The sequence below is a fragment of the Heterocephalus glaber genome, unplaced genomic scaffold (genome assembly GCF_053883595.1).
Source record: "Heterocephalus glaber isolate CG9 unplaced genomic scaffold, H.glaber_assembly_v1.0 deba00001457, whole genome shotgun sequence".
In the NCBI taxonomy this organism is placed as follows: domain Eukaryota; kingdom Metazoa; phylum Chordata; class Mammalia; order Rodentia; family Bathyergidae; genus Heterocephalus; species Heterocephalus glaber.
In genome coordinates, this window is record NW_028258305.1 from 7,368,672 (window position 1) to 7,395,550 (window position 26,879).

At 42.3% G+C, this 26,879-nt stretch overlaps 1 protein-coding gene across 4 annotated transcripts in view; it reads right to left on the reverse strand.

Moving 5' to 3' along the window:
• Window positions 1-998: 998 nt before the first annotated feature.
• The window catches only part of B3gnt2 (UDP-GlcNAc:betaGal beta-1,3-N-acetylglucosaminyltransferase 2), a 202,236-nt gene continuing 176,355 nt past the window's right edge, over window positions 999-26,879 (reverse strand). For all 4 annotated transcript variants that reach the window (XM_013074058.3, XM_087216334.1, XM_021262556.2 and 1 more), the window contains exon 2: window positions 999-3,662. In XM_013074058.3, coding sequence (XP_012929512.2) covers window positions 2,460-3,653 — 1,194 coding nt within the window. In that variant the 5' untranslated portion in view covers window positions 3,654-3,662 and the 3' untranslated portion in view covers window positions 999-2,459. The remainder of the gene's footprint in view (window positions 3,663-26,879) is intronic.

Here is a 26,879-nt window from a genome sequence, read left to right on the forward strand (position 1 = left end):
AAAATGATTAAAATGAATAATTGATAATTTGAAGTAGGAAGAAAAGGTCCAAAGGGGTAGGAGTGGTGGGAGGGGAAGGGGAAAGGAAAAATTACGAGAAAAGAAAAAAAATGGAAACGAAGTCTTTGCAAATAGAGAAGGGTGAAGGGGGTGAAGGGCGCACAGGTAATGGGGAAAAAATGAGAACAAAGATACATCATGTACAGGTACAAACACCCAATGATAAATGTAAATGTATTGTATACCTAAAATGTACCAATAAAATAATTTAAGAAAAAAAAAAAAAAGGAAATTCACCTCAGAGGAGCAATCTATTATTGAGGCTGCATGGTCAAACCATATGGACACAGGCAAATTGTGAACCAATTACCTGTGGACGTTCTTGGAGTTTCTTTACTCGTCTCGAAACCTAGTATGGTAATGTGGCCTTTTGGGAGATGTGCTAGCAGAGGTTAGATACAGGCCCCACAAAATCTTTAGAACCAGGTATGCAATAGTCTTCAAACCTACATCAAGTCTCCAAATTCACACGTGTTTATAAATGGCCTCTATACTGCAAGTAGGAGAGGACAGTTTCCTCAACCTCCTCACAATACTAGTCCTGTTTTTTTAAGCTTCATCAAGTGTCTACTTGTTTTTAGCTGAACATAGGCAATTTCTTCTCCACATGGCATCTATGAAAGAAACTTGAGTGGTAAAGGCTGTCTGTATATTTCATCACTGTGGTTACAAACCCCAAAATGGAAAACCCTGAAGATTATACAGTCACTCTGATGCTGTACCTTCCCCTATTTAAATACTTTCTACTCACTGGAAACAGAACATAAATAATTATTCACATTTCTCCTTAAAGACCCTCAGTAGGAAACCACTTTTGAGATTTTAAAAATAAAGCTGAACAATCCATTGAAACAAAAATTTATCATTCAATATTACTGAATGGATTCTAAGGAAAATGTAATCAAATATAGGAAAATAGAGATTATTACACATGACAATAAAAATACAATTGCTTTATTTCCACATTTTTACAGTCCCCAATATTGTATCTGATAGGAATCTTCAGCTCTAAAAACACAAAAATATTTCAAGAAAGCATGTTACAAGATAGTACATATAAGCAATAGTTTGGCAGAATTTTATCAGCTAGTTCATACCTCCAAAAAAAAGAATTTTAAAATTCAAAAATAACCATTAGCTTTATTTAACATGTTACATCTTAACATTTAAAATACCATGCTCTAGTTAAATATTTCATCAACAACACTGTATACAAATAAAATATTACACAAAATATATTTAAGAAAATGTTTTGGTCTTCGATCTGAACAATAAATAAAAACACAGGCACTTCTACAATGCGACAGGGAAGCGATCACTACTCAGAATAATAACTTTGGATAAGCAACATGTGAAAATGTGGCAAGAATAGAATCCTGGAGTTTTAAACTAACAAGCCACTTAAAACATCTGTAACTGCTATCTTTGCATTTCAAGTTCAAAAGTCCTAATCCACAATGAAAATTTATAAACTCGTATGAATGGTTGTCAAGGGAGATGCAATCATCAGTTGGCTATTATGGAATCACACTTATTTCCAAAATACTAAAATTATGTAACTATTGTGACATCACCCATAAGAAAAATTAAACTTATTTTCCTGATCATAAACCACAACAAGATAAACTGGATATGTCATACAGTGACTCTTATTTTATAAAATTAACTAATTAATTAACATAAAATACTGATGGGGTGGCAGGAAACTTTGATATGGTCCATTTTCTAAACAATTTTTAAAATTCATCCACATTTCAGCTGGGTCTCATGGCACATGCCTGTAATCCCAGCATTTGGGAGGCTGAGGCCGGAGGATGGCCATGACTTCAAGGCCATCCTCAACACACAGCAAGTTCAAGGCCAGTCTGGACTACATAGTGAGACTCTGTCTCAAAAAAACAAAAACAAAAAACCAAACAAGCAAAAACAAAATTCATCCACCTCTTATGAAAATAACATAATTCCATTTCACAAAAACCATTGAGTCATGAACAACAAGATCTTGGTAGCAAATAAGTTCAATATACCTGAATTATAGATATATCAGTCATTATAATGGAAGTAAGAATATTCTCATACAGAAGGGCAAAACAAAAATAACTTACAGTGGTCAAATTCTAGAAATATGACTCAGATGAAAGGGGACAAATTAGAAAATAATGACCATTAGCGAGTAGAAGGGATTGGAACCAATCACCCTGTCATATTCTCCATAAAAAATTGTCATCTGCTTTCCCTTGTCACAAAAGTACCAAATCGAAGGGCTTGGAGGCCCTCAAATGGATACTACTTATAAAGGCAATTCCGATGGCTTAACATACAAATAACCTAATGTGAAAATACAATTTGGGAACTAGTCCAGATATGCCTTTCTATGCAAAATTTAGCTTGTATATAGTTTAGCATTTTAAATGAGCACTTTGCAACTTCGACCAAATATCAATCATCTCCTGAGGTTTTCTACTATGTACTAACATCAAATCTACGTAGGAACAAATATTATTCCTGTTTTTCTCCTCGATATCAAATGTCCTGAAGCCTTTGTGTTTCTCTGGAACGAGGCCAAGTTTCTGAAGGCACATTCCAGTATAAACATCATCAATGGGATAGAGATGAACCCGGTCAGTGATGTTGTACAGCCTCAAGGCCAAGTGGCCGGAGTAGAGGAATCCACCCCCCCCTGCATAAGGTGGGTAAACCCCAGAGTAAACAACTTCCGGGATGTAGTACTTCAGTTTCTTATCTCGATGGGGCCCAGCATTGTGGATCACGTCACCTATAAACAAATCTTCAGCTTTGCTCTTGGACAAGCTATTCAAGTAATTCAGGATGTGATGTGTGTTCACAAAAACATCATCATCGCCCTTGAAAATGAACTCAGTGTCTGGGCAGGAAGTACTCACCCACCTGAGAAACAGCACTTCCTTCAGAGACAAGTTGAAGAAAGTGTCTCTGTAGTTCCACATAAGAATGTCTTGGTGCTTCTCACTCTCAAATTTCAGCATATCTGAAAGGTCTGGATGGTTGTCCTCTGGGGGGGTCTGGCCCAGCAAGAAGACGCGCACCACTGACTGGTTCCCCACATTGGTTTCTCTGCCCCAGGATTCCCGAATTGCTTGTCTTCTGGCGAAATGTGGAGTGAGGGACTTAATAGCCAGCAATAAGAAGGGTTTCTTTGCACATTTATTTGGCTGATCTATAATCAGTGAATAATTTCGACATCTCAAATATAGGAGAAAGTCTTTAAATCTGTCTGGCAAATTGTTAAAATCTGTTATAATTGATGTGACCCTCAGGTCAGGTTCACAGTAATTCAGATGGCTTATATTTGAAGACCCATATCCATCCCCCGTCTGGTTGGCCAACATGCTCAAAATGGGATTGTACCGCTTGTTCAGCTTTTCTTGTTCTCTGTTCCAGTACGCCTGGGGAGGACTAGATATCTTCCAGAACTTTTCTTTGGGTATTATTACCTCCCCTTTTCCATTTTTTTCTTGGCTACTGCTTTTGGAGACTTCCACAATCAAATAAATGAAGACGTTTGCCATCATCAGGATACCCAACAACTTTATTCTTCGACGTCCAACACTCATTTCTCATATCTGGAATAAAAGGGAGGGAAACATATTAATTAGATAATTACTCATCTGCATTTGCACGTATATATTACTTGCCTTTTTGTCTCCCCAGGAAGAGCAGTTTAGAGTAAGGGCTTTAGGCTCACCAGCTGTGGTTCAAATCATGGCCTTTCCCCTCTAGCTTTGTGACCTTTTCAGTGGTATAAATGATGTCTCACTTGCTCCATTTACAAAGTGGGGGCAGACCCACTTCCTAGAATGGTTGTGAGAAATGTATGTTGTTTTATACAAGCTTTTAAAATTATGCCTGGTAGATAAATAACAGCACTGTTGTTTTAGACACCCTAGGAGCTGAGGTAAGAATTACTAAATAACCTCACAGGAGTTCATCTTCTTTGCTTACAAAGGTACATACAAATCAGCACTTTGCAGACTGATTTGCTTATAATTCAAGTAACAAATGTGCTTCACATTGTGATCCAATCTACACAAACATTATATATGTCATACCGTACAGTTGCATGTCATTTGTCCTAGATTTCTATTACATTTCATTTTTTTTAAAATGCTAGTCTCAACTGAATTATTTTAAAACCCACTATTTTATGGACAAGGAAACTGAGGAAAAGGGTGTACAATGCTTGCTCAGAGTGCAGGGCTAGGAAGCCAAGATGACATTAACTATCCTGCATATTCAGAGAGATAAAAAAGACTCATAACAGCTTTATCCTAATAACCAAAACCTGAAAACATTATGAGAAATAGTTATTTAATTGTTGTATATTCACACAATGGACTACCTACCAGCAATAAAAAGGAAAGCTGTTATTATCAGCAAGATTACATTACAATCAAACCTGAAATTTTAATTATTTATACTAGCTTCAAGAGTAGGCAAATTAGCTTGTCATGTGACGAGACCTGCAGTGGAGGACTAGGCAGGCTCCCAGGTCCTAGGCGGGGAGGACAGCCAGTAGGATAGAGATGACTTTGGAGCTGCGCTTGAAGAGACAATGAAGAATCTGTCCCTTGTCAGAGTCCTGAGTACAGATTCACAAGGACTTGATTGCCGTGGGGCCCTGTCAGATAAGCATGCTGGGGTGACATTTGTTCTGGCTCAGCAAGCAACAAAGCTGACCCCCCACTGATACTTCTGTGCTGTGTCTAAACCAGATAATGGGAACATTTCAATCCAGAAACATAACAGCATCATGATGGCAGTGTGCAAAATGGGCTCTTGATGTCTCCTATCAGTTCCTCGGCAGCCTCTCAGAGGGACTCAGTCCTACCAGTTAATTGTTTTGTAAAACTATTACGGTTCCAGTGGTTAGGCCATTCACCTGATGTGCACTGGGCATTTAAAAATTTATTTTAGAGTAAGTTGCTTTCTAACCAACCTATCAGGATATGAGTAGGAAAACATCAATTTTGAGGCAGCTCCAGGTTACTTTGTATATAGAGTTTTATGTTCAATAAATCTGGGGGTGAGGGGAGTAGGCTCCTGACACCCAAAAGCAACAAGGGTTGGGGGTTTGGCAAAGGGCAGGAGGGACTTTCTGGGGTACAGAATGCACTACGCTTGTTTTGATCGGGTGAGGGCTTCATGGACGAGTATATCTGTCAAGATCTCAACTGTGTATGGCAAAAAGAAAAAGAGAAATGACAGTTCAGTGAAATATCAAAGAATTTCAGGCTGTGGGCAACACAAGAACGAAGAGTAAGGAAATATTTGTTGGGGACAACTCCAAGATTCTAACACTACTGAACCAGCTATTTAGCCAAACTTGAGATTAAAAGGCACTCCCTTCCCCAAAAGTAGAATGGCAATATACTATAAAGACCAGAAGGATTTTCTCATCAGGTTAATATGGCAACTGGGAATTTAATCCTTGGGTAATGTTACTTTTATTCCCATTTTATACCTAAGGTAACACATTAGAGAAGTCAAGGCAGAGCTCAAATCCTAGCCAAGGCCATGGGATTCCAATGGCAACTAATCTCCAACTCTAAAACAAGGTTGTCTATTTTAATTAAAAGCAATATTTACTTTTTTTAAAATAGAAGTAGATTTTTAAGTTCATTGGGTTCTAACAAATAACTCAACTGGAAGATTATTTGTCATGCTGAGAATGCTGTGAAACTATTATGTGTTGGGCAGCCCCATCAGATCAATAGGAATTTACAGCTATTTTGTGTCTATATCATTATTATTATTATTATTATTATTATTAGGATACAACTCAGGGGCACTCTAGCACTGAGCTATATTCCAAGCCCTCTTTTATTTTTTTAAAATTTTGAGAAAGGGACTCACTAAATTGTCTAGGTAGGATTTCAACTTGTGATCCTCTTGCCTCAGCCTGCAAGAGTGCTGGAAGTACAAGTATGAACCACTATGTGCACTTCCTTTGTCTCCTATTCCAGAAATCTTTTTTTCTTTTATTGTACCAGGAATTGAACTCAGGACCTTGTGCTTGCCAGGCAGGCGCGGCACCACTGAGCTAAAATCCTCAGCCCTATCTAGTAAATTTTAATCTAGGGCTTGTATTCACTATTGCTAAATAGCTTCAACTGTCAGCATAGTCACAGATCAAAAGTATTAAAAGAAAAAAAATGTACTGTACTTACTAAACAGGTTCCCCCTCTGTCATTCTTCCCTAATGGAGTATAACAACCACTTGTATAGTATTTCCATTGTATTACATATTATAAATAATCTTCCTATGATTTATGGGATAAGGTACATGTGTTATATGCAAATACTATACAAGAGACTTGAGCACCCATGGATTCTGGTATCTATGGAGGTTTTGGAACCAAACTTCCACAGATTCTGACAGACAACTATAAGTAAAGGGGTTTGTTTTGCTATTTTATTGCATTTTTTTAAGAGACAGAATCTCATTCTGATGCTCAGGCTGGCCACAAATTCCTGGACTCAAGCAATCCTCCTGCCGCAGCCTCCCAAGGAGCTGCAACTACATGGAGTGTGCCACAGTGCCTGGATTGTTTGCTTTTCTTTTTAAAACTAAGCCCCTGCCCCAAACCTCCAACTCCCCAGAAAGGGACACAGGTACCCTCGGTTCACCCAAGCAAGCAGTTTCCTGCCAGCACCCTGTCTCTCCTCGCTCCCCAATCACTACCCTCTTCTATCCCCCCAGCATCCCACCACTGAGCCAACAAGAAAGAAGGCTGCTCTTGTACTTCCAAAGAAAAAAGCCACCAGATCTTTCTTACACCTCAATGGGAGTTTTAAAGTATTCCAAATTACACAGCCTAAATAATTTCAAACTGTCTACACCCAAATGTTAGGTCCACACCCTCCTCGGGGTCAGCTACTCTTCAATGAGTTTTTCAGCAAATTTTCTGAGCTCCCTGAAGTTCTGAGTCTGGTACATCTCAGGCAACCTCAAGTGCCTTGCTATGGGCCTTACTTGCATGACATGCAAGGTAAAGTATTTGCATTGATTTACAAATATATTTACAAATTTGTAATGTATTTGTATGGATGTAAAGAGTCTATCATCTCTTTTAGAAAATAAATCATAGATACATTTAAGCCTTTTAAACTTCCAGATTTGAGATAAAATATTTCTCAAAAATAAATGGTTCTATCTAAATTGGGACAGCCCTCCTAACACATAAGCAGCCTTTGAGGGAACTGCTGGTCTCTAGGTCTTGGGCCCTTCTTAGGCTGAAAGAAGACAAGGAAAAGTATGAGGATGAATAGAAAAAACTGAGGAAAATGACTTGGAATAGCACCCAGCAAAAAAATTGCACATTCTACAAACAGGATAAATTTCAGCTCAGTACAGGAATTTAGACAGCAACAGACTTCCTGCAACTTCAACAGTAAAAGATGGCAGCTTATAGAAGAAGGGGACCATGAGACTTTCCTGGGGAGTGAGTGACTACAAATGTGTTAAGTTCTGCACCCCGGTTTGGGGGCCAGGGTTTCTGGAATCCAGACACAACCACATGGAGTGTCCATCATCAAAGAACCAACCCTTCCTTTGAGAATATTTTAAGGACTACATCAAGCTTGTCAACCTTAGTCAAGGTGTCATCCTCATCACCTTATCACCTTGATGCAAGACTCAAGGCTCTCTAAGAAGCACCGTCCTCATCCTGCACTTGTTCAAGGACCCCAGCCTGCCACTTTTATCAGGAAGAAAAATGGAGCATGAGGGGTGGGGGTTCAGCGGCTGAGTACTACAGGGGAGTGAAGCTGCAAGGGTGAGTTGAGACCTGCTGGCTCTCAGTGTAGGGCTTTCCATGTGTTCCTGTTTCTACAGAGCAAACCACACTCTAAGAACCTGATCCAGGTTTACAGTGAAGTCTCAGGAGCTGGCTCAGGACTGAAAGGACGGCAGGAGCTGGGTCATGTATTCTTGAGTCTCCACAGAAATGGAAATGGCAGCATCTACTGGCTCCTGTTCTTTCAGAAAAGCCTTTCCTATAAGAGCCCGACACTCAAAAGCTCGGTTTGTGGGAAATTGCCAAAGGGTATTTCTTCCAAACCTATCTGAGGAGGAGGGGTGCAAATACTTAAGATTCTCAGTTGTGTATTTCCATCAGGCTGGATGTCCTCTTTCACTTGTGACTTGGGCACAGACTTGCATGAGAACTCTGCTTCTAGATGCTTATATTGAACAGAAGTTCATGAAAACATATGTGGGAAAAAGAATCTGACGAAATAGTCCCACTGCAGCCATAAAACCCAATTCTGTGAGCAGGAAGTTACACTGCTTAAAAAGAATTTGAGGAAGAATTACTTACTCCAAAGCTGGGGAAAATGGTATAAACCTTCTCTTGTGAAACACAGAACATTTGGCGTTAACAGAAACAGGAGGAAAATCCCACATGCAAAACAAAGAATTGCTTTGCATTCAACTGTCTACAATACTTCAGTTGATTTTGTTTAACAAAAAGCAAGCTCCTTATTTTGCAACTAAAATATTTAGAAAGGCAACGTGGAAACAGGAAAAGAGTTAGCTGGAAATGGATTACAAAATATCTACACTTAAGCTATGTGACTATCCAGATAAAATACCACCGACAACAGAAACGGTTTGCACAGCCAGCAGGACAGTTCCAACCCACAGCCTGTGCTGCACATCCTAGCTGGCACACAGGGAGAGGAGGGAGGCTCACTGGCCACAGCAGCTGTGCAGAGCAGCACAGCCTCACACCACTGCCCCTGTCGCTTACCCCAGCAGCAGCTCTGCCATTATCTCCATCCCAGATCACGTGCACCTCCCTCCATCTACTAGAAAGGTTCCTAGCCACAAGAGTGAATGAAATGTGAATACATCTGCTTTATTTTAATAAATATGTACCAGGCACCAGCAGTCCTGTTAGGCAGCCTCTCTAAACACCACTCATTTTGTAGATGAGGGAACTGAGGCATGAGGAATGACTGAACTTGCTCAAGGTCACATAGCTGGTAAATGGCAGAACCAGGATTCAAATCCAACCAATATAGTTCCAGAGTCTGAATTTCAAACCATAACACAAGTGAAGGCTGCTGCACAAGATTATGATAAAAGGAACCAAAGTTATGCTAGTTTTATTTTCAGTGGTTAATATTCTTCAGAGTAATTTTGTGAAAGTCTTGCATTTATACATTTTAACCCATAAAACTACCAAGAGTCAAAAATCAAACAAGCGAGGTAGAGTGGAGTCATACATAATATTTACTGAATTATTACTCAGGCAAAGTGTAGTCCCTGTTCACCTCTCCTCTCCTAAATGAGGCCAATGAGAATCTCTGCTTCCCAGAGAGTAAGAGATGGGAGTCAGGATCTGAGCCCAGACAGTCGGGTTTCCTACACGCTCCACTGGAAAATAGGGAACAATCACCAAACCATGAGAACAAGTGGTGACACCCGCAGACTTCTCTATAACCACAGGGAAGCCAATTTCTCTTTTTTTTTTTGGTACCAGGGATTGAACTTGGGTCCTTGCGCTTTCGAGGCAGGCAGCAGAACCACTGAGCTAAATCCCCAGCCCGGGAAGCCAATTTCTCAAAATTTTATTTTCTTGACTAAGAGGCTGTTTTTATTTTTTTCCTCCCACTCAAAACCATGGTTGTCAAAGACAGCAATTTTTCTATTTTCCTATTGTTCCATTAACTGGCAGCCGAGATTTAATTCTCCCAGGCCTACCCATCCACAGGAGATGAACAACCACTGCTACCACATTCTGTTGGCTTCACTCCAGCCAAAAGCAAAGGCCATCATCAATAATTTAGGCCACGTAGACTCAATTTTCTTTCTTTCTTTCTTTTTTTTTTTTTTGGTGCCGGGGATCGAACTCATGACCTTGTGCTTGCAAGGCAGGCGCCAGAACCACTGAGCTAAATCCCCAGCCCCTCAATTTTCTTTTAGAATCCAAAATACTGGAATAATGCCAATGTTTCATTCACAGACACTAGACTGGGAACCTCTGAAGAGGATAATCCTAAAAGGTTCCCTCCAGTTCCAAAAGCTTTTATAAACACTACAGTGAAGTACTGGCCAGCAGGTATGTGAAAGTGACCCGTCACTCACACAGAACTGAGGTAGGAACCAGCCTTCCCAACTAGGGGATCAAGCAAGTGAGGTAGATGCCCAGGAAAAGTGTTTGCAACACACCCAAGCCAAATTTAAAGACTGTACTAAGTTGCTACCCTGCCAACAGCAAAGTATTCTGACTAGGATCTGAAATGTCCTCCCCAAAGACCATTAAGACCAAACTAAACCTTTCTTCCTTTAAGTCGATGTATCTCAGGTATTTTGTCACAGTGATAGAAATCCATCCAATTAACATACAAGGTTAATTATAAAAGAAAGGAAGGGCCTTCTTGTAATAGAGAAATACAATGATCAGTCATCCTTACCCAATTAGGCTGAAATAAGGAGGCTAGAAATCTAAGCTTGTGATTTGCCCCTAGGAGAATCTGAGTTAGCACCCTTCATGGGGATAGGGGTGGGGTCCTTTTATTACAGACAGCTAAATTAAGTAGAAATATTCTAGGCAGTCAGACAGGGTGAGGCTCTCGAGGGGGCGGGGGGTCAGTGCAGAGGATGAAGGCGCATTGTGGCTGTGGTTGGAGGCGCACCTGTTGAGGGCCAGGCCTCAAGATGGGGACAGGGTGACTGGGCTTGCATGCCTTCCCAAGGGATGACCAATGGATTGGGGATTGTGCTTACCTGGTCCAATGAAGTCTGGGTGGACATGGGTCACCCCGGTGGGTGGCCAGAACAGTCTCTTCATAAAAAGATCCTTGTTCTTTCCATGTACACTTATTACATGACCTGCTTCTCCACTGGATCAATATTACTTAAGTAGCTAAACTTGTAATCTTATCCATTGATCACAGTTTTGTCCCACATCGTACCCATCTGATGATTCTGCACCCCCACCTCGTGATTTTGTTCTATAAAACTTCCTCTGTAAAGTGGGGTCCAAGGCAACCCATTTTTTGAGTCCCCACCTGTCTCTCAGGAGCTATATCTCTCTCAACAAATATTTCCTACTCTTGAACCTCCGTTATTCCTTAGAATTCATTCTTTGGTTTTGGGGAATACAAACTTGGCGTATCTGACATCCAGCAGGCTAGGAGTTACATTTATTTCCCCTATTAGCACTTTTCCCTCCTTAAACCTAATCCATAAATCCTCAGCTAGAAAAGGGCCCCTGGCCCACTGCTATATGGTAATGTGGAGAACCTGCCCATCCTGGAGCCTGCCCCTGCTGAGAGCCCAGTGAGTGTGGTTTCCTCACATCTTCACCTCCCAGACAGTCATCTGTTGCTTGCTCCTTGCCAGCCCTTTCCAGGTTCTGCACAGATAAAAACAGAGACAGAGACAGAGTGCAGCTAAGTGGTTCTGGGGAGAGATCAGCTCCCAGGACTCAGGGCAGATGGTGCGAGTGTGGCAGCACCAAGGGACCAGAAGGGCTGGCCCACAGCTAGCACTCATTCCTTAATGGCACCATGAGGCCTGACTGCGTCTTGCCAAGGATAGGGCTGGGAGCCCGGGGCTGTCCCACACCCTCCTGACAGGCTGGCACTATGTTCGGAAGATGTGTCTACCTCTGCTTTCTGCTCAATAAGCCACATGATAACAACAGGCTACATTTAAGGGATTTGGATCCTCATCATTAGTTTTATTCTTCATGTCCAAAATTAAAGGGGAAAGTACTTCTAATGATTCTAATCACCCACACATCCCCACAGGCAACATTGATCAGCGTGTCTGGCAGGGTATGTTCTGGTCCCCATTGATGGCAACTCCTCTAAAATCCATTGCGGCTGATTTGCTCAAACGGTATTTATTATTCAAATTAAAATTAATCACAGGACTAGGGTGTACCTCAGGTAGAAGACCACTAATCTAGCATGTGCAAGACCCTGGGTTTGATCCCCAACTCCGCAAAAACAAAACTTTTAAATTAATCACTAGATTAATTCTTCAAATAAACATGTAAAGAAAGAACTTTCAGAAAAGGAGGAGGAAATGATACAGGGCCAAGAGGTCATCTTGCCCTGCCTTTAGTAAAATTGAAAAGGGTCTTAGATCCTCAATAGAAAGATTATATAATTTAAAACCAAGGCTTACAGATGTTTTTCTTCAGGTGTTCTGCTTTTTCTACCAAACAATGACAAACTTCTCAAGTTTTGTTCTTCCTTGCATTTTAATAACTTTTGTCTCAAGAAACTCATTTATCCACTGCCAGAAACATTTCCAAAAGGAAAACACGCATCTAACTTCAAATAGCCTCTAAATGCCCTGCCCTCTTTCTAGGCCCCCATTCACAATTGGTCAAGTGGCCAGCTACCTGGGTGAAAATTCCAGCATTTCTTTGAACCACTTCTTTTCCCTGCTCTCCACATTAAACCAGGAGCCAGAGCTTATGTTCCCACCTCATGACTGTCAGATGCACCCTGTCCTTGCCTCTCCTGTGCCTTACCAGCTCACGCTCTGCTACTGCCCACCTTGAAAGCCTATACCCTCATTTCTTGCTATGCTCCCAACAGGCTCTATTCCCCCACCTGATCACTCCCAGTCCCCTGTACACCCGCCTCCTGGCTCATGCATGGTCCGCCCCCTCCCACCAACACTACTCCCTCACAGCACAGCTCTGCCTCTGTGTTGTCTCCTAGAATGCATCTCTTTAACACCACCAGAGCACCAAGCTCAGAGCCTCATCACTTCTCTAAGAGGTGACCTGCCCGAGGAAGTGCCCTATCCTACACCACCGGCTCCATCACCCGGGAATAAGGGTTTCCTCTCCAAGTCAGGGTGGCCCAGGCCTGGGCATTTGCCATCAGTATCTTCACCCCGCATCACCATTATACCCCATTACGTGGTACCTGTGAGCCCCTCAGCGTTTGCTGAAGAAACAGGTTGTAATCTGGCAAGGTCACTGAACACAGTGTGAGCTAAGTAGAAACTGGATTAACTCAATGTACACATCCTTTCTCCCAAAAGATGATAAAAAAGAAAAATCACTTATGTGTGGGCTGGAGAATTATACACACATTTACATTATATAAATCTGTTCTCATTTTAAGTGCTATAGGGCAATAGGAGAAAAATTAAAGGATTAGAGGACACAGGAGTTGCAGAAAAAGTGAGTCGGTGTTAAGACTTGAGAGAGTAGCAAGTGTAGCCAGGCCTATGGTTTCCCTCAGGCCACTCTATGACCCTGTCCTATAGGAATGCAGGCACTGGGGACTCAGCAGGACTGTTACCTATAAGGCCATGACATCAGAGGAACCTGGTAAGCAAGCCCAAAGCAAGAATTTACAACCTGGGGAAATAAACTTCCCTAAGGTAGAACAGCAATCATTTTAGAAAATAAATGCTGCAATGCGGGAAATCCCTTCCTAGGGAGCCTGAGGTGCTTTGGAAGCCCTTGTGAAGAACCTGTATATGGCAGTAAAAGCTTTCACTCCAACCTCTAGGAGCTATGTATAAGTAAGTGTAATCTGGCCAGTTAGGTCCCTCAAGACATCCCCGCTCTGGTTCAGCCTTCTTGCCTAGCTGGGCAGGATGGGGTCCAATGAGGAAGCATAAGCCAGACAATGACTTACACAGGGAAGTTTAATACTAAGAGTATAACAAGTAAATGTGAAAATAGAGAAAGAATCTAAAAGGTGGTCTGCAACAGATGAGAAATTCCCCCAAAAGGATTAAACTCAGAAGGCTTAAACTTGCTTGTTGAACAAAGTTCCTGGTACTTAGGCCAGAGATGGTCCACAGTCACTAGGAAAGGAGAAACAATCTCTAGGATATGGGACGCAGGCTGAGGGGCTGCTGGGGGATAGGACTGACTACGTTCAACACAGAGGGCATCATGGGGAACTGAACAGCTTCCCTCTGCAGGAGTTTGGCACTATGTGCTCAGGACAAAGATTAATTAAATGGCCTACTCACTAGGTGGCCAGCCCCATGGGGCCCAGGGTGCATACACATTGGGGCTAAGGGTTCATGGAGCAATGATGGGCTTGGGCTCAGGCCACACACTGTCTCAGGCTCCCAATCTCACCTCTGCTGCTGCAGAGAAGAAGCAGAGCAGCCGAATGCAGGTGAAAGTTGTACCCTGCAGGCACTGAGAACAGGAAATGCAACAGAGGCTCAAAGAACCTGGAACCACACACCAGTCATACACACACAGACATTGGGCCTAAGAAGGAAAATCTCTTCCTCCTACAAGAAGAGGAAAAATTTTCAAATTACAGACAGGATAAAGGAAAAACAGCAGATGAATTTGGAGCATAGAAGCAATAATGAAAACTAGCACAAGTTGTAGATCTCATCAACCCAAAGTCATCTCTAACCATAAGCATTTTAAGTCTGAAGTTAAGAAGGAAAGGGTTTAAAACATGAATGAGTCCTGTACCCTGAATTGGCAGAGAGGCAATAAAATACATGACAGTCCTTTAGCTGACAGCAGAGGTTAAGACGGGATCAGATTGGGGCCTGCAACAAGGCAGATTTCAGAAACATAGGAGAAGCAGGGAGATCACGGACAAATAGGCTCTGAGGCCCCCTGGGAAAGTGGGTAAAAGCTTCGGGGCCAGGGTCTCTCTACTAGCAATAAGAAGAGCCCTACGGACAGCTAACCTGACACCTGCTGCTGCTAGGTAACTGTAGGAATGTGTTTCTTTCATATCTGTTTTAAAAAATAAAAGTGACTCCACACAGAAATATGAAATGAAAGAAATGAAGGATTCCAAATTATGTCCATGATGATCATAAATATAGATGTCTTTTATGTTCATTGAGACTTAATTTTTATAAAGCAGATTCTGTCCAACACACCTCTGACAGCATCCAGAACACTTGGTCTCCATATCACTAAACAACAGCTAGAGTTATTTCTGACTTTTTCTACAACAAAAAAATGTGATGAACAATCTCTTATGCACGTATGCCTTTTTTCCATCATCTCAGTATTTCCTATGAAAAAATTACAAAGGGAACATGATCTTTTAAAATCCTGTTAGCATCTAATCAAGGTTTCCCACTCATGTTGATGCTTATTCCTCATCAGAAAAAAAAGGCCGGCCTGATTTACCCTCTCCCTGTACACCAGAGAGCACGTAGTCATCCACATGGACAATGGACTCTGACAAATCATTACTGAAAAAGAACGCTCTCTATTTTAATTTTTATGTTTTTATATAGACTTTATTACTGGTTTTCCTACTCCAGGTGCCCTTTGTCCATTTTTCTAAATCAGGATGTTCTCATCTCATTTAATATTCACAAGCTCAAAAGTCTGAAGCAGCCAGGCATGGTAGCACACACCTATAGTCTCAGCACTAGAGAGGCTGAGGTAGGAGGATCCCTCTGAGTTTGAGTCCAGGCTGGACTACACAGTGAGTTCAAGGCCAGCCTGAGATACATAGAGACTCAAAAAAACAAAAACAATTGTAAATAAGGAGGGATGGAGGGGTTGAAGGGAGAAGGGGGAAAGGAGGAAAAAATAAGAACCAAGAGAGATTATGTAAAGGTGCAAATTTCCAATAATGAATGTCATTATATTGTATACCTAAAATGCACCAATAAAATAAAATTAAAAACAAAAAACAAAACAACCCGAAGCAATTAGTTTGAGGTCACATAGGGCTGGGGATTTAGCTCAGTGGTTTCGTCGCCGGCTGCACAAGCGCAAGGACCCAAGTTTGATCCCAGGTACCCCCCAAAAAAACTAGTCATAGTTTGAGGTCACAGAGCTAAATCCTGGTGGGGCCAGAATTTGGACTTTGGACCTGACTGGAGTCTAAACTGTTACACTTTCTAACACCAACACTGTCACCCAAAGAGGATTTTGAGAATTCTCAAATAAAAGCACCTTTCCCCGCTCTGGTTTTTTGAGACAAGGTCTTCCTATGTAGTTCAAGCTGGCCCTGAACTCATTATGTAGCCCAGGCTGGCCTCAAACTCCTGGTGATCCTCTTGCCTCAGCCTGCCAAGTGCTGGCATTACAAGCGTGCACCACCACACCCAGTTTAAAACTGCACTTTTAAAAAATAACTTAAATCACTGCGTATGTGGATACTCAGGAAAATATGAACTATTCCTTCCTGAGAGATGGTGCACCAGGTAACGCTGTCGTGGGTGAGGTGTTGAGAGGAAAAGGCAGGGGAAATGAAAGGCAGAGGAAACTGAAAATTAGATAGAGAAAGCCAGGAGTGGTGGCACATGCCTGTAATCCCATGACTCCGGAGGCTGAGGCAGGTGAATCACCACAGGTTCCAGGCTAGCCAGAGCTACATAGGAATTCAAAGCTTGCCTGGGGGTTTGGGGAGAGAAAAATGTAGACAGAGTGGCTAGCTGAACCACTCCCTGGTGTGTCCTGAGGTGTCCTGTGGTCCTGGTCTAGTAACATAGGCATCTTCTATAAAATCCCCTATAGGTGTGTTTCATGATTCATGAATTAGTTCTGTAATCATAGTTATTTATAGTTATTTATTCATGCTAAAGAATGAGAGATTTCCGGGGCTGGAGATTTAGCTCAGTGGTTTCGCCTCCTGCTGCGCAAGAGCAAGGACCTGAGTTTGATCCCTGGTACCAAAAAAAAAAAAAAAGAATGAGGGATTTCCAGGGGCTTAAAGTAGCCCAGTCACAAACACAGCCAGATAAAACCTTCTGCCAGAGCGGTTTATGCAGAGAGGAAATGGGCCTTCTACTTCCTCCAGCACTGCAGCCTGTGGGAGAGAACCCACCTCAGCCTTAGAACCTGGCCTAGACCCTGGCTCTCCCTGTCTGAAAGAACAGACAACCTGTGACAAAGGTGACCAAAAAAATAGTGCTAGCCACAAACCATACCATCTCACTCTTGTTTTTCCAACATGTACAAACATTCCATACTTTATCACATCCCAATTTCATTACCAGGAAAAAAGCAACAAGTTTCTTTTCCAGAGCCTTACCGATCAGGTGTTCCCACCACCTCATCTACAGAAGAGGAGACCAAAGCCCCAGAGACAAAGCCTGTCCCTGCGGTCACCCATAGTGGGGAGAACAGGACTGCTACTTCCCATGTGGAGAATTATTATTAGTGAGGATATGTCTTTTTCCAGTCTTCAATTCTAGGCCAACAACATAAAAAACAAAAAAGCCCCATTCCTCCCACACTACCTCTGGGGCTTGAGCTTGCTTTTACTACTTCCTTCCCAACTCTCTCAACACCTCACCCACATTTATCTGACATCACTCCGTGTGATAACACATCTGATACACTACAGGAGCCTGGCTGTATCTCCAGTGCAGACAATAAAGATGTAAAAGGGGAGGGGCAATAAAGGAAGTAGCATCTAACTAAAGATCTTCTCGGTCAAGAGTCTAACAGGGGCGGGGGATTTAGCTCAGTGGCCCTGTGCCTGCCTGGCCAGTGCAAGTCCTGTGTTTGATCCCCAGTCCCCCCCGCCCCACCAAAGTAACAAGGCTCAAAACAATCATTCTTGGTTAATTTGACAAAGAAGCTCTCAGATTTCTAGCAAACCCCCAACAAGGACCCCTCTCAGGTCCCTGGCTACTTGTCAGTCCCAGCCATTCTTCTCTCTAAGGGTCATTTTCCTCTCAACACCTCATCCACGACAGCATTACCTGGTGCACCATCTCTCAGGAAACAGTCACACACAATTAAATAAATCTATAAACACACATAAGCCCAAGGGACGGGGGAAGGGAGGAAGAAGGCAATTAAAAATTAATAAAAATGCACAAGCATAAATTACAGTACTGAACTAGAAGCATAATCCTATTATATAAACTAAGTTATCAAACTGACCTTGTGTAATTGCTTCTGGAAATAAGTAGGCCATGGGCCCTGGTTTGGCATCTTAAGTGTACAGAGATGGTGTTGGGGGGTAGTGATCTGGGGTCTCTTAGGTGGGCTACTCACCTCTATAGACACATACAATACAGAAATGCTGGTAAAATCAATTAGGGAAAATATGTTCATGTGGGTACTAGAAAATGATTATAGTAAAATGCACCAAAAATTCAATGACTAATTAACAACCCTTAAACTCAAGATTGACTTTCAAAATTACATCATTCACCACCACTTAGTTCCATAGGCTATGTGACAACTGGCCACACGCACAAATAGAAAATTTGAATTTTAAAACAATCACTGTAAATATTAAGCACCTGGGCAACCAAATTTAATCCACCAAGTTCTATGGCATAATCATCTATGTCACTTCCAACTCTACAGACAAACTCAACATAACCACTGTTTTTCCCAATTCTATTAAATTGTATCTGGCAATTTTTGTCCTCCATGAAATACATTTTGAGAGTATCTCTATAATTTCCCCGTACTGCATGTTTGTATTTATTTCCCTTCAAAAAATAAAAACATAACCTCTAAAAATCAGGATAACAGTGTATGAACAACAAACATACTGCAGTTTGGGATTTCACACAGCACAGTAGTAACTGCCTTTCTCAACTTCAATAAATATTTAAATTTATACCAGTCCCATTTGTTGTGTTTAAGTACCATAACTTAAACGGTCTTGGGAAGTCTCAGTTCCTTGGCTGTTAAGAGGAAGGTTTTTCAGTGACACATTTTCTTAAAAGAGACCACTCTCCCTTGGCTACAGAGAAGGGGACAGACACCAAGCAGCATGAGGAACCACTGTCTCAGATCCAGCACTCCTCAACTTACCTGTTGGGAGTCTCTTAAAAGAGCAGCCCTGATACAGCCACCTGACCATTCTTCCAAATATGGGCATAGAAATCACAGAACAGTGTAGCTCAGTGGTAGAGCACGTGCTTAGTGTATGTGAAGCTCTGGGCTCAACTTGTGAAGCACCACAAATGAACAAAAAACCAGAACATTCAACAGAATTGGCAAGTGCAGGGGCCGGGGAGTTAGCTCAGTGGTTATGCCTCCTGCCTCGCAAGCACAAGATCCCAAGTTCAATCCCCGATGCCAAACAAAAAGAGAGAGGGAGAGAAAAGGGAAAAAAAACCCTAAAAATACACAACCCCAAGTACCACCCAGCCATAACCACCTGATTAGAGGCATTAAAAAAAAAAAAAAAAAAAGGCAAGTGCAGAGATTTTTACATAATTTATTAAGAATCAACAAGAATGTTGGCCAAGGGTCTAAACCCTTGGGGAGAGAAATTAAGACAAGAAATGGGATTGAAGAATACCAGTAACAAGACAAATGACCTAGCCCCTCCCCATTTACTGATGGCTTGTCCATGTTCCAGAATTGTGCAAAGGGCCCACCTGAATATAGAGGCCTATGAACTGGTTCCTAAGGTATCCTCATTTTACAGGTAAGTGAGCTGGCTCCCAGGATGAGAAACTTATTCCCAAAGAGTAAAGAGAGGAGGGAGAGGGCCAGGGATTTAGCTCAGTGGTTCTGGCACTTGCCTTGCAAGCACAAGGTCCTGAGTTCGATCCCTGGTAACAAAAAAAAAAAGAGAGAGGAGGGAGGAATCGGGAACACAGGTGCCTCCCACTCCCAGTGTGCAGGTGGGAGGTTGGGGTGCCTGGGTTGCAGGGGAGATGGACATCCCTGCCCACATGACGTGCTCTCACAAAGATCTAGCCCTCGATTCTGGGATACCACTCTCAGGATCCTCTCCTGCAGGCCCTACTGCACACCAGAACCCCTTAAAAATATCTGCTGTTTGGCCACCCACCCCTTTGCTCATGCTGGCTTCTCTCGGACTGAAACGTCCCTTCTGTTGCTTCTCCATCCTACCCGCATCCTTGAAGGTGCAGGTTCATATCTTGTCTCCTCCTCTGTGAGTACAGTGCTTTCTCTTACACTGCACACTGCTTAATCCTTTCCTCACAGTACTCTAGATTGTGTGGCACCAGGGTTCTGCTATAGGAGCGCCAAGATCTATAATGGAATCCACTCTCTCCCCCAGCAGAGCTTCCCAACTAGATGGTTCCAGGAAAGCTGAGATCTAGCTCTGTACCCCATCACAACCCAAAAGTGCTGCATGAGATGGAAGGGGCCACGGGGCTTCGGCTAGCACCCACCCACCAAGTGTGAGGCCCTGCTCCACATACACAGAGCACCCCCTGGGAGGGGCCTCTGCTCCCGTGGTCAGAGGCCATCCAGCTCCCAGAAGACAATCTTCCTGCGACATGGGACCCTGAGACGACACAAACACACCAAATGGCTCCCTCTCTCCCAGCTCCCATCTCTTTATTCCTTTCGTGCCTCTATGCCCTTTCTGAAATTTTGGTTAAATTTTAACTAGTTACTCAGTATGTGTTTTAGAAATGTTTCTAAGTTTTTTTTAAATTAAAATAAATCATCTGGATTTAAAATACATATCCTCAGGCTGAGGCAGGAGGATCAGCACTAGTTGAAGGCAAGGCTGGGCTACAGAGTGAATTTAAAGCCAGCCTGGGGCTGGGGATTTAGCTCAGTGGTTCCGCTGCCCACCTTGAAAGCCCAAGGTCCAGAGTTTGATCCCCCGTACTAAAAAAAAAAAAGCCTGAACTACATAGGGAGACCCTGTCTCAAAAAACACGCACATACATACATACACACAAATCCTCAAAATAGTAACATTTGTGCCTTTTCATCCAAATGTCCTATAGAAGGGTAGAGAAGTCACTTAATCCCTCACCCAAAGATTTATGGCTATTTTAAAAAGAGGTGAAACAGTAACACAGCTTTCTCTGGCCACTTGCCAAGAAAAATGTGTGTTGCCAAAACAAAAGAGATTGTGTTGTTTGCTGGTTACATGGGCACACTGCTGAGCAGCTTGGCAATCAGCCTCTTTTACCAAGCAGTTTAAATAGCGTGTTTTAAGTATGTCGGTGAATGGTTCTCCTTCATGTACCATAGGCCATCTCAAATGTGGCACCACCACGAAGACCCTCAATCCCTCCTTGCAGGTCCATTCTTTTCTGCTGGACCTCACTCATCCTCCCGAGTGATCAGCTCTGCTCCTGGCCTCCAGCACCTCTACAAGGATGTCCCCACCCCACTGGGTGCTCCTTCCTCTCCCTCTCCAGGGTGCAACAGCCACCTGGCCCCAAGTGGGGTGAGGGTGAAATAGGCTACGCGAGGCTTCACTCCACATTCTCTGTGCTGTACTCTTTTCAAAATTTCCATTATAAAGTGTTTTTTTTTTAAAGATAGGATTCATCAGAACCTTGAGGAACAAAAATTCAAAAAAGAAACATTCAGTTAAAAGTAGGAGTATTCATGAGAGATATTTTAAGCCTTCTGTGGTAAAGTAGAAAAGCAAAATGGCTGATTTAAAGAATAAAAGCTAGGGCTGGGGACTTAGCTCAGTGGTTCCACTGCCTGACTCACAAGTGCTAGGTCCAGAGTTTGATCCCTGGCACCAAGTAAATAAATAAATAAATAAATAAATAAATAGCTAGAAAAGTTCCCTTGTAAACAAGCTTCAAATTCAGCCATAAAATAATAAATGTAAAAGTACACCCCAACGGTTTTCAAATGACAAACACTGTTGTTCCTCAGTATTCATAAGGGACCAGTCCAGGAACCCTGAAGATGCCAAAACTCTCAGAAGCTCAAGTTATTTACAAAGGATGGCATAGTATTTGCATACAACCTTTGAACATCCTCCAGTAGATTTTAAGTCCTCTCCAGACTCCTTGTAATACCTAATACAATGTAAATGTTAAATAGGTAATGTCATGCTGTATTTTTTTTTTTTTTTAGTACCTGGGGTCAAACTCAGGACCTTGCGCTTGAGAGGCAGGAGACAGAACCACTGAGCTAAATCCTCAGCCCTGTCATGCTGTATTTTAAAACTTGTGTTATTTTTATTGTTACATTATTTTTTTCTGAATATTTTCAATTATCGGAATTCTCAGATGCAAAACTTGCAGGTAAAGGAGGACTGACTATATTTAGATGGACAGCATTTGTAATGAATCAACTTATTTTGGTCTTTTTGAGACAGGGTTTTGCTATGTAATTCAAGCTGGCCTTGAACTCATTTTGTGGTCCAGGCTGCAGCGATCCTCCTGCCTCAGCCTCTCGAGTGCTGGGATTACAAGCATGTGCTGCCATATTTGGCATGTAATGAACCAACTTTGATCCTTTCAGTGTTAGACAAATTTATTTGAATTTTAAAACAACACCAACTGAACAATATAGGGCCAGACCTGAAGAGCTTAAAAAAAGTGTAAAATTATGTTAGTCCCTGATCAGGACTCAATAAAAAAGCATTTCAAAAAAGTATTTGGATGTTAAGTGCTTTTCAAAGAAAATGACTCAAAAAAATTCTGATGCACAAATTATAAATTGTGGCAAGTTTATGATGGTTCATAGAAAATACACTGCTAGAGCATTAACACCTTCAGATTCACATAATAAACCTGTGAAGGTAACTGTGTGGGTTTTATCCCATTAGCGGAGGGGAGGGGGTGCCGAAGCTAAATGAGTTGCCATGGTTACCAAGCTATTTGACATCAGCTCTGGAACTAAAACCTCAGGGTCACGCTCCCTGGGCTCCCACCCTCACCCCAACCCAATAATAGGCCATGCTGCCCCCTGCAGCAGTAACATCTCCACACTCTCCTCCACTACCAAGTGCCCCTGTGGCTGTAGTCAGGTGCCCCTTGTCTTGTTCTTTGTGCTGCCTTGACCTTCTCAATCCCTTCACCTCTTCAAAGCCCTACCCTGACTTTCAGGGACCCCATCATCACTGCTGGCCACCACCTCTCTCCTTGCCCTAACATCTTTTGCTTCTGGACAGCTCTGGTTCCTCACCTATCCCCCAAAACAGGCCTCCCCACAGTACCAGGCCAAGTCTACTGCTGGACCTTCCTTACCCTACTCCTCTCCCCTAGACCCTCTCACCCACCACCATAGACTCCCATAACCCACACGTAAGACACCTACCTCAATGGACCTGTATCTGCAGCTCACTGCCTCCACACCTTCCTTTACTGCTTTCCAAATCTCATCCCACCCACCATGAGTCATTTTATTTCTCACCTTTCATATAAAGCACACACACACACTTTAATTTTGTGCCATCCCTGCTTTGTGTTTGGGCCCTCAAGTTCTTCCCTTACAGATACAGATGACGTGGCCTAATTCAACAAATATCAACAAGCACCTACTAAACATAGGCAATGTTTAAAACAAAACAAAAAATGAAATTATATGGTCAACTGTTGTAAGGTTGGTAAGAGCAAGATAAAATATACCGCACAGAGAACAGGGAATGAGGCTAAGGCTGCACTGAACAGGGTGATCAGAGAAAGAAAGGAGGGTGATCACTCCAGCAGATGGGGGAGCTGGCACAAAGGTCAGAAGCAGGAGAACTAGTAAAAAGAGGGGAAAGGAGGTAGCAGAGGCAGGCAGGTCATCATCCTCTTAGGTGACAGATATATTTTGGCTGTGTTCTCAAGAAGACGGGACAACCAGAGTTGTCCAAACAGAGAAGCAACCTCCAGTAATTTGAGTTTTTAAAGAACCTCATCAGCTTCCTTCCAAGAACAGTTAGGGAAAGGGGGGGGGGGTTGGCAAACAGAAAGCAGAGTGCTGTAAGGGACTATAAAATGACCTAGGCCTCTGATCAGCCCAGCCTATTACCTCTCTGGCTCAAATTCATTTTCCTCAATGCAAACTTGACCGTAACATGTCACCCACCATATACTCTTCATGGCAAGAACTTCTGTGGGACCCAAAACTGGCAATTGAACCCAGGGCCTCCTGATGCTAGGCAAGCACTTGGTAGCACTGAGCTACATTTCCAGCCTTTTAAAAATTTTTTGTTGTTGTTTGAGACAGAGTCTCACTATATAGTTCAGGCTGGTCTTGAACTCACTATGTAGCTCAGGCTGGCCTTGAACTAGCAGTGATTCTTCTGCCTCAGCATCCTGAGTGCTGGGATTACAGATGTACACCACCACACCAACCCTTACATTTTATTTTGATAGGGGTTCTCTATGTTGCCCATCCTCCAGGCTCAGCCTCCCAAGTAGCTGGGATTACAGGAGTGTGCCATCCTACCCATCTGCAAGAACTTTTAATGGCTCCTAATTACTTCTGTAAAAATCATGTCTTTGCATGTCATGCATTGTGGCCCATTCCTTCCCCCACAGCAACCTGCACTCCAAACCTATAGGATCCTCTGCTGCTTCCACTGTAGACCTCTAAATCCTTTTATAGTATCTTCTATTTCTTTTAACCACCTAACTTCATTTCTCTGCTCCTGAAATGTCATTTGTTCATCTTTCAAAGCTAAGCCCAAATGCTACTTCCTCAGGAAGCCTTCTCTGGCTGCCCCCAACACTCACATTGCTCACACCCCTACTGAAACACTTCTACCAGTTCCTGGTTAGTGTCACCAGACTGCCAACTCCATCAAGATAAGAAGCAGAATTGCACTTGACCCATCTGCAAATACCTGGGGCAGAGCACAAGGCTAAGCACTGGGAGTTCAGTCAGTGCCTGCAGGCTACTGAACAAACAATTCACTCACCACCATCTTGGATTCAAGAACAGGATTCCCTCCCACCTGCTATAATCTAGAAGAAGTTCCACTGAAGGAGCCCAGAACTCCTGACAAAAGAGACAGCCATAAGGAGGGGCCAGAACGCGAATGGACTTCAATCTAGGCCTTCAAGACTTTGCCCTCTCGGCTAAGCAGGGCCACACACTGTTAAATCTGCCTAAAGTGACAGCCATGTGTTTTTCCCACAGTCATTCCATAAGCGTACAAATGGAGAAGACCACCTAGAAGGATCCAAACCTCATTGTTAGCAGTACAGTGTTATGACATGACAAGATTAATCTTAATTTACTTTACTTTATCTTATCGTGAACATTATTTCTAAATATATATAAGGAAAAACTTTTAAAAAGAATGACAAAGAGGTGTGGTGATGCATGCCTGTTAATCCCAGCACTTGGGAGGCTGAGGCAAGATAATCTCAGCAAGAGGCCAGCCTAGGCTACATAGTGAGTTCAAGGCCAGCCTGGACTGCATAGTGAGACCCTGTCTCTCCCTCAAAAAAAAAAAAAAGAAAAAAGGATCACTCAAGTTACATTTAAAGAATGACTCACCCCTTTCCAAAAAAGTATCAAACACGCTGGGAAGATGAGGCTATTGAATATGTAATACCACTTATAAAGAATACAAAAGCAGGGCCAGGGATTTAGCTCAGTGGTTTCACCGCCTGCAAGCGCAAGATCCCCGGTACCAAAAAAAAAAAAAAAAAAAAAATACAAAAGTTAAAAATGTTTTAAATTGTTTGTCTAAAGCATGCAATTAAAACAATTGGCTCTGTGCTTTTACTTCTGAAATAATCATTTAACAAAACAAAGCAGTAGATATCATTCTGAGCATCTGGGCACTTCCTGATGATTCTCATTTAAACTACTCTCCTGTGCACTTCAGAATTGAATGCAAGCCAGGGCTCATCACCGCACCCTTCTGTACACCAGCTCATATCACACAGGGACCAAACAGCTCTGTACAGGACATTTCAATGACAGTTATTAAACAGAAAAAAACAAAAAATAGTAAACCAGCCAGATGAGACCTTGTCTCAAATAAATAAATAAACAAATGGAAATCAGCTACCAACAAATACTACACAGTATCTTTAAGTTAAATGCCACAACAGCAAAGTGTCAAATCAACAAAATTAGTTTCTGACCTTCAATAAAAGATGTATTTTTATAATGACTAACACTTTTTTTTTGGTATCTGGGACTGAACTCAGGACCTAGCACTTGGAAGGCAGGCACAGCGCCACTGAACTAAATCCCTGGCTCGACTTGCACTTTTTGTTTGTCAGTTGGTTTTGTTTTGTTTTGTTTGAGACAGGATCTCACTGTGTAGCACAAGCTGGCCTTGAAGTAGCAGTGATCTTCTTGCCTCAGTCTCCTCAGTGCTGTGATTACAAGTGTAATACTACCCAGTTGAGAATAAAACATTTATACACAGATGATATTGTTACTTAGTTATCACCTTTTTAATGAAACAAAAGGGGGAAGAGAACCTGCACATCAAGCACAGCGTTAGGTATTTTACGTGTACATTCACACCAATCTTCCCAGCAAACCTATGATCTTTAGATGTAGGCTTTATCTCCTTCATTTTACATTGAAAAAACTGGGGTCTGGAGAGTGCACCTAACTTGTCCAGGGTAACATAGTGCGTGACAAAATAGAACTCAAATCTAGGTCTGTTTCACAAGAAACTACATACTGTATGATCCTGTGAGTCTACTCATACCAAGTTCGAGAACAAGCAAAATCAAGCTATGATGATGTGCCACATCTAGGATGATGCAAGAATCCTAGTTCCCTGTAGGGAGTCTGTACTGACTAGAAAGGAGCGCAAAACATTCCGGAGCAGTGAAAGTGTTTACTTCTAGACCTGGGAGGTAGAAACACATATATGAGCTCACTTAAGTTCACTTTGCAGTATACTGTATGCTATACCTTAATTTTATTTTATTTTTTGTTACTGGGGATCGAACTCCGGTCCTTGCGCGCTTGCCGGGCAGGTGTCGGAACCACTGAGCTAAATCCCCAGCCCTATACCTTAATTAAAAAAAAAATCCGTATCCAATCAATTAAGTCCATGTTCATAACCACTAAACTACACTGCCACTGACAGAACCTAGCCACACTCTAGAAGTGATTACTATAGATAATCTATTTTTAAAAACATTCTGGTAAGCCATGTACATACTAATCACATCAGAGTGGAGACAGCTTAACAATAAACCTTGTTTAAAATGCCAC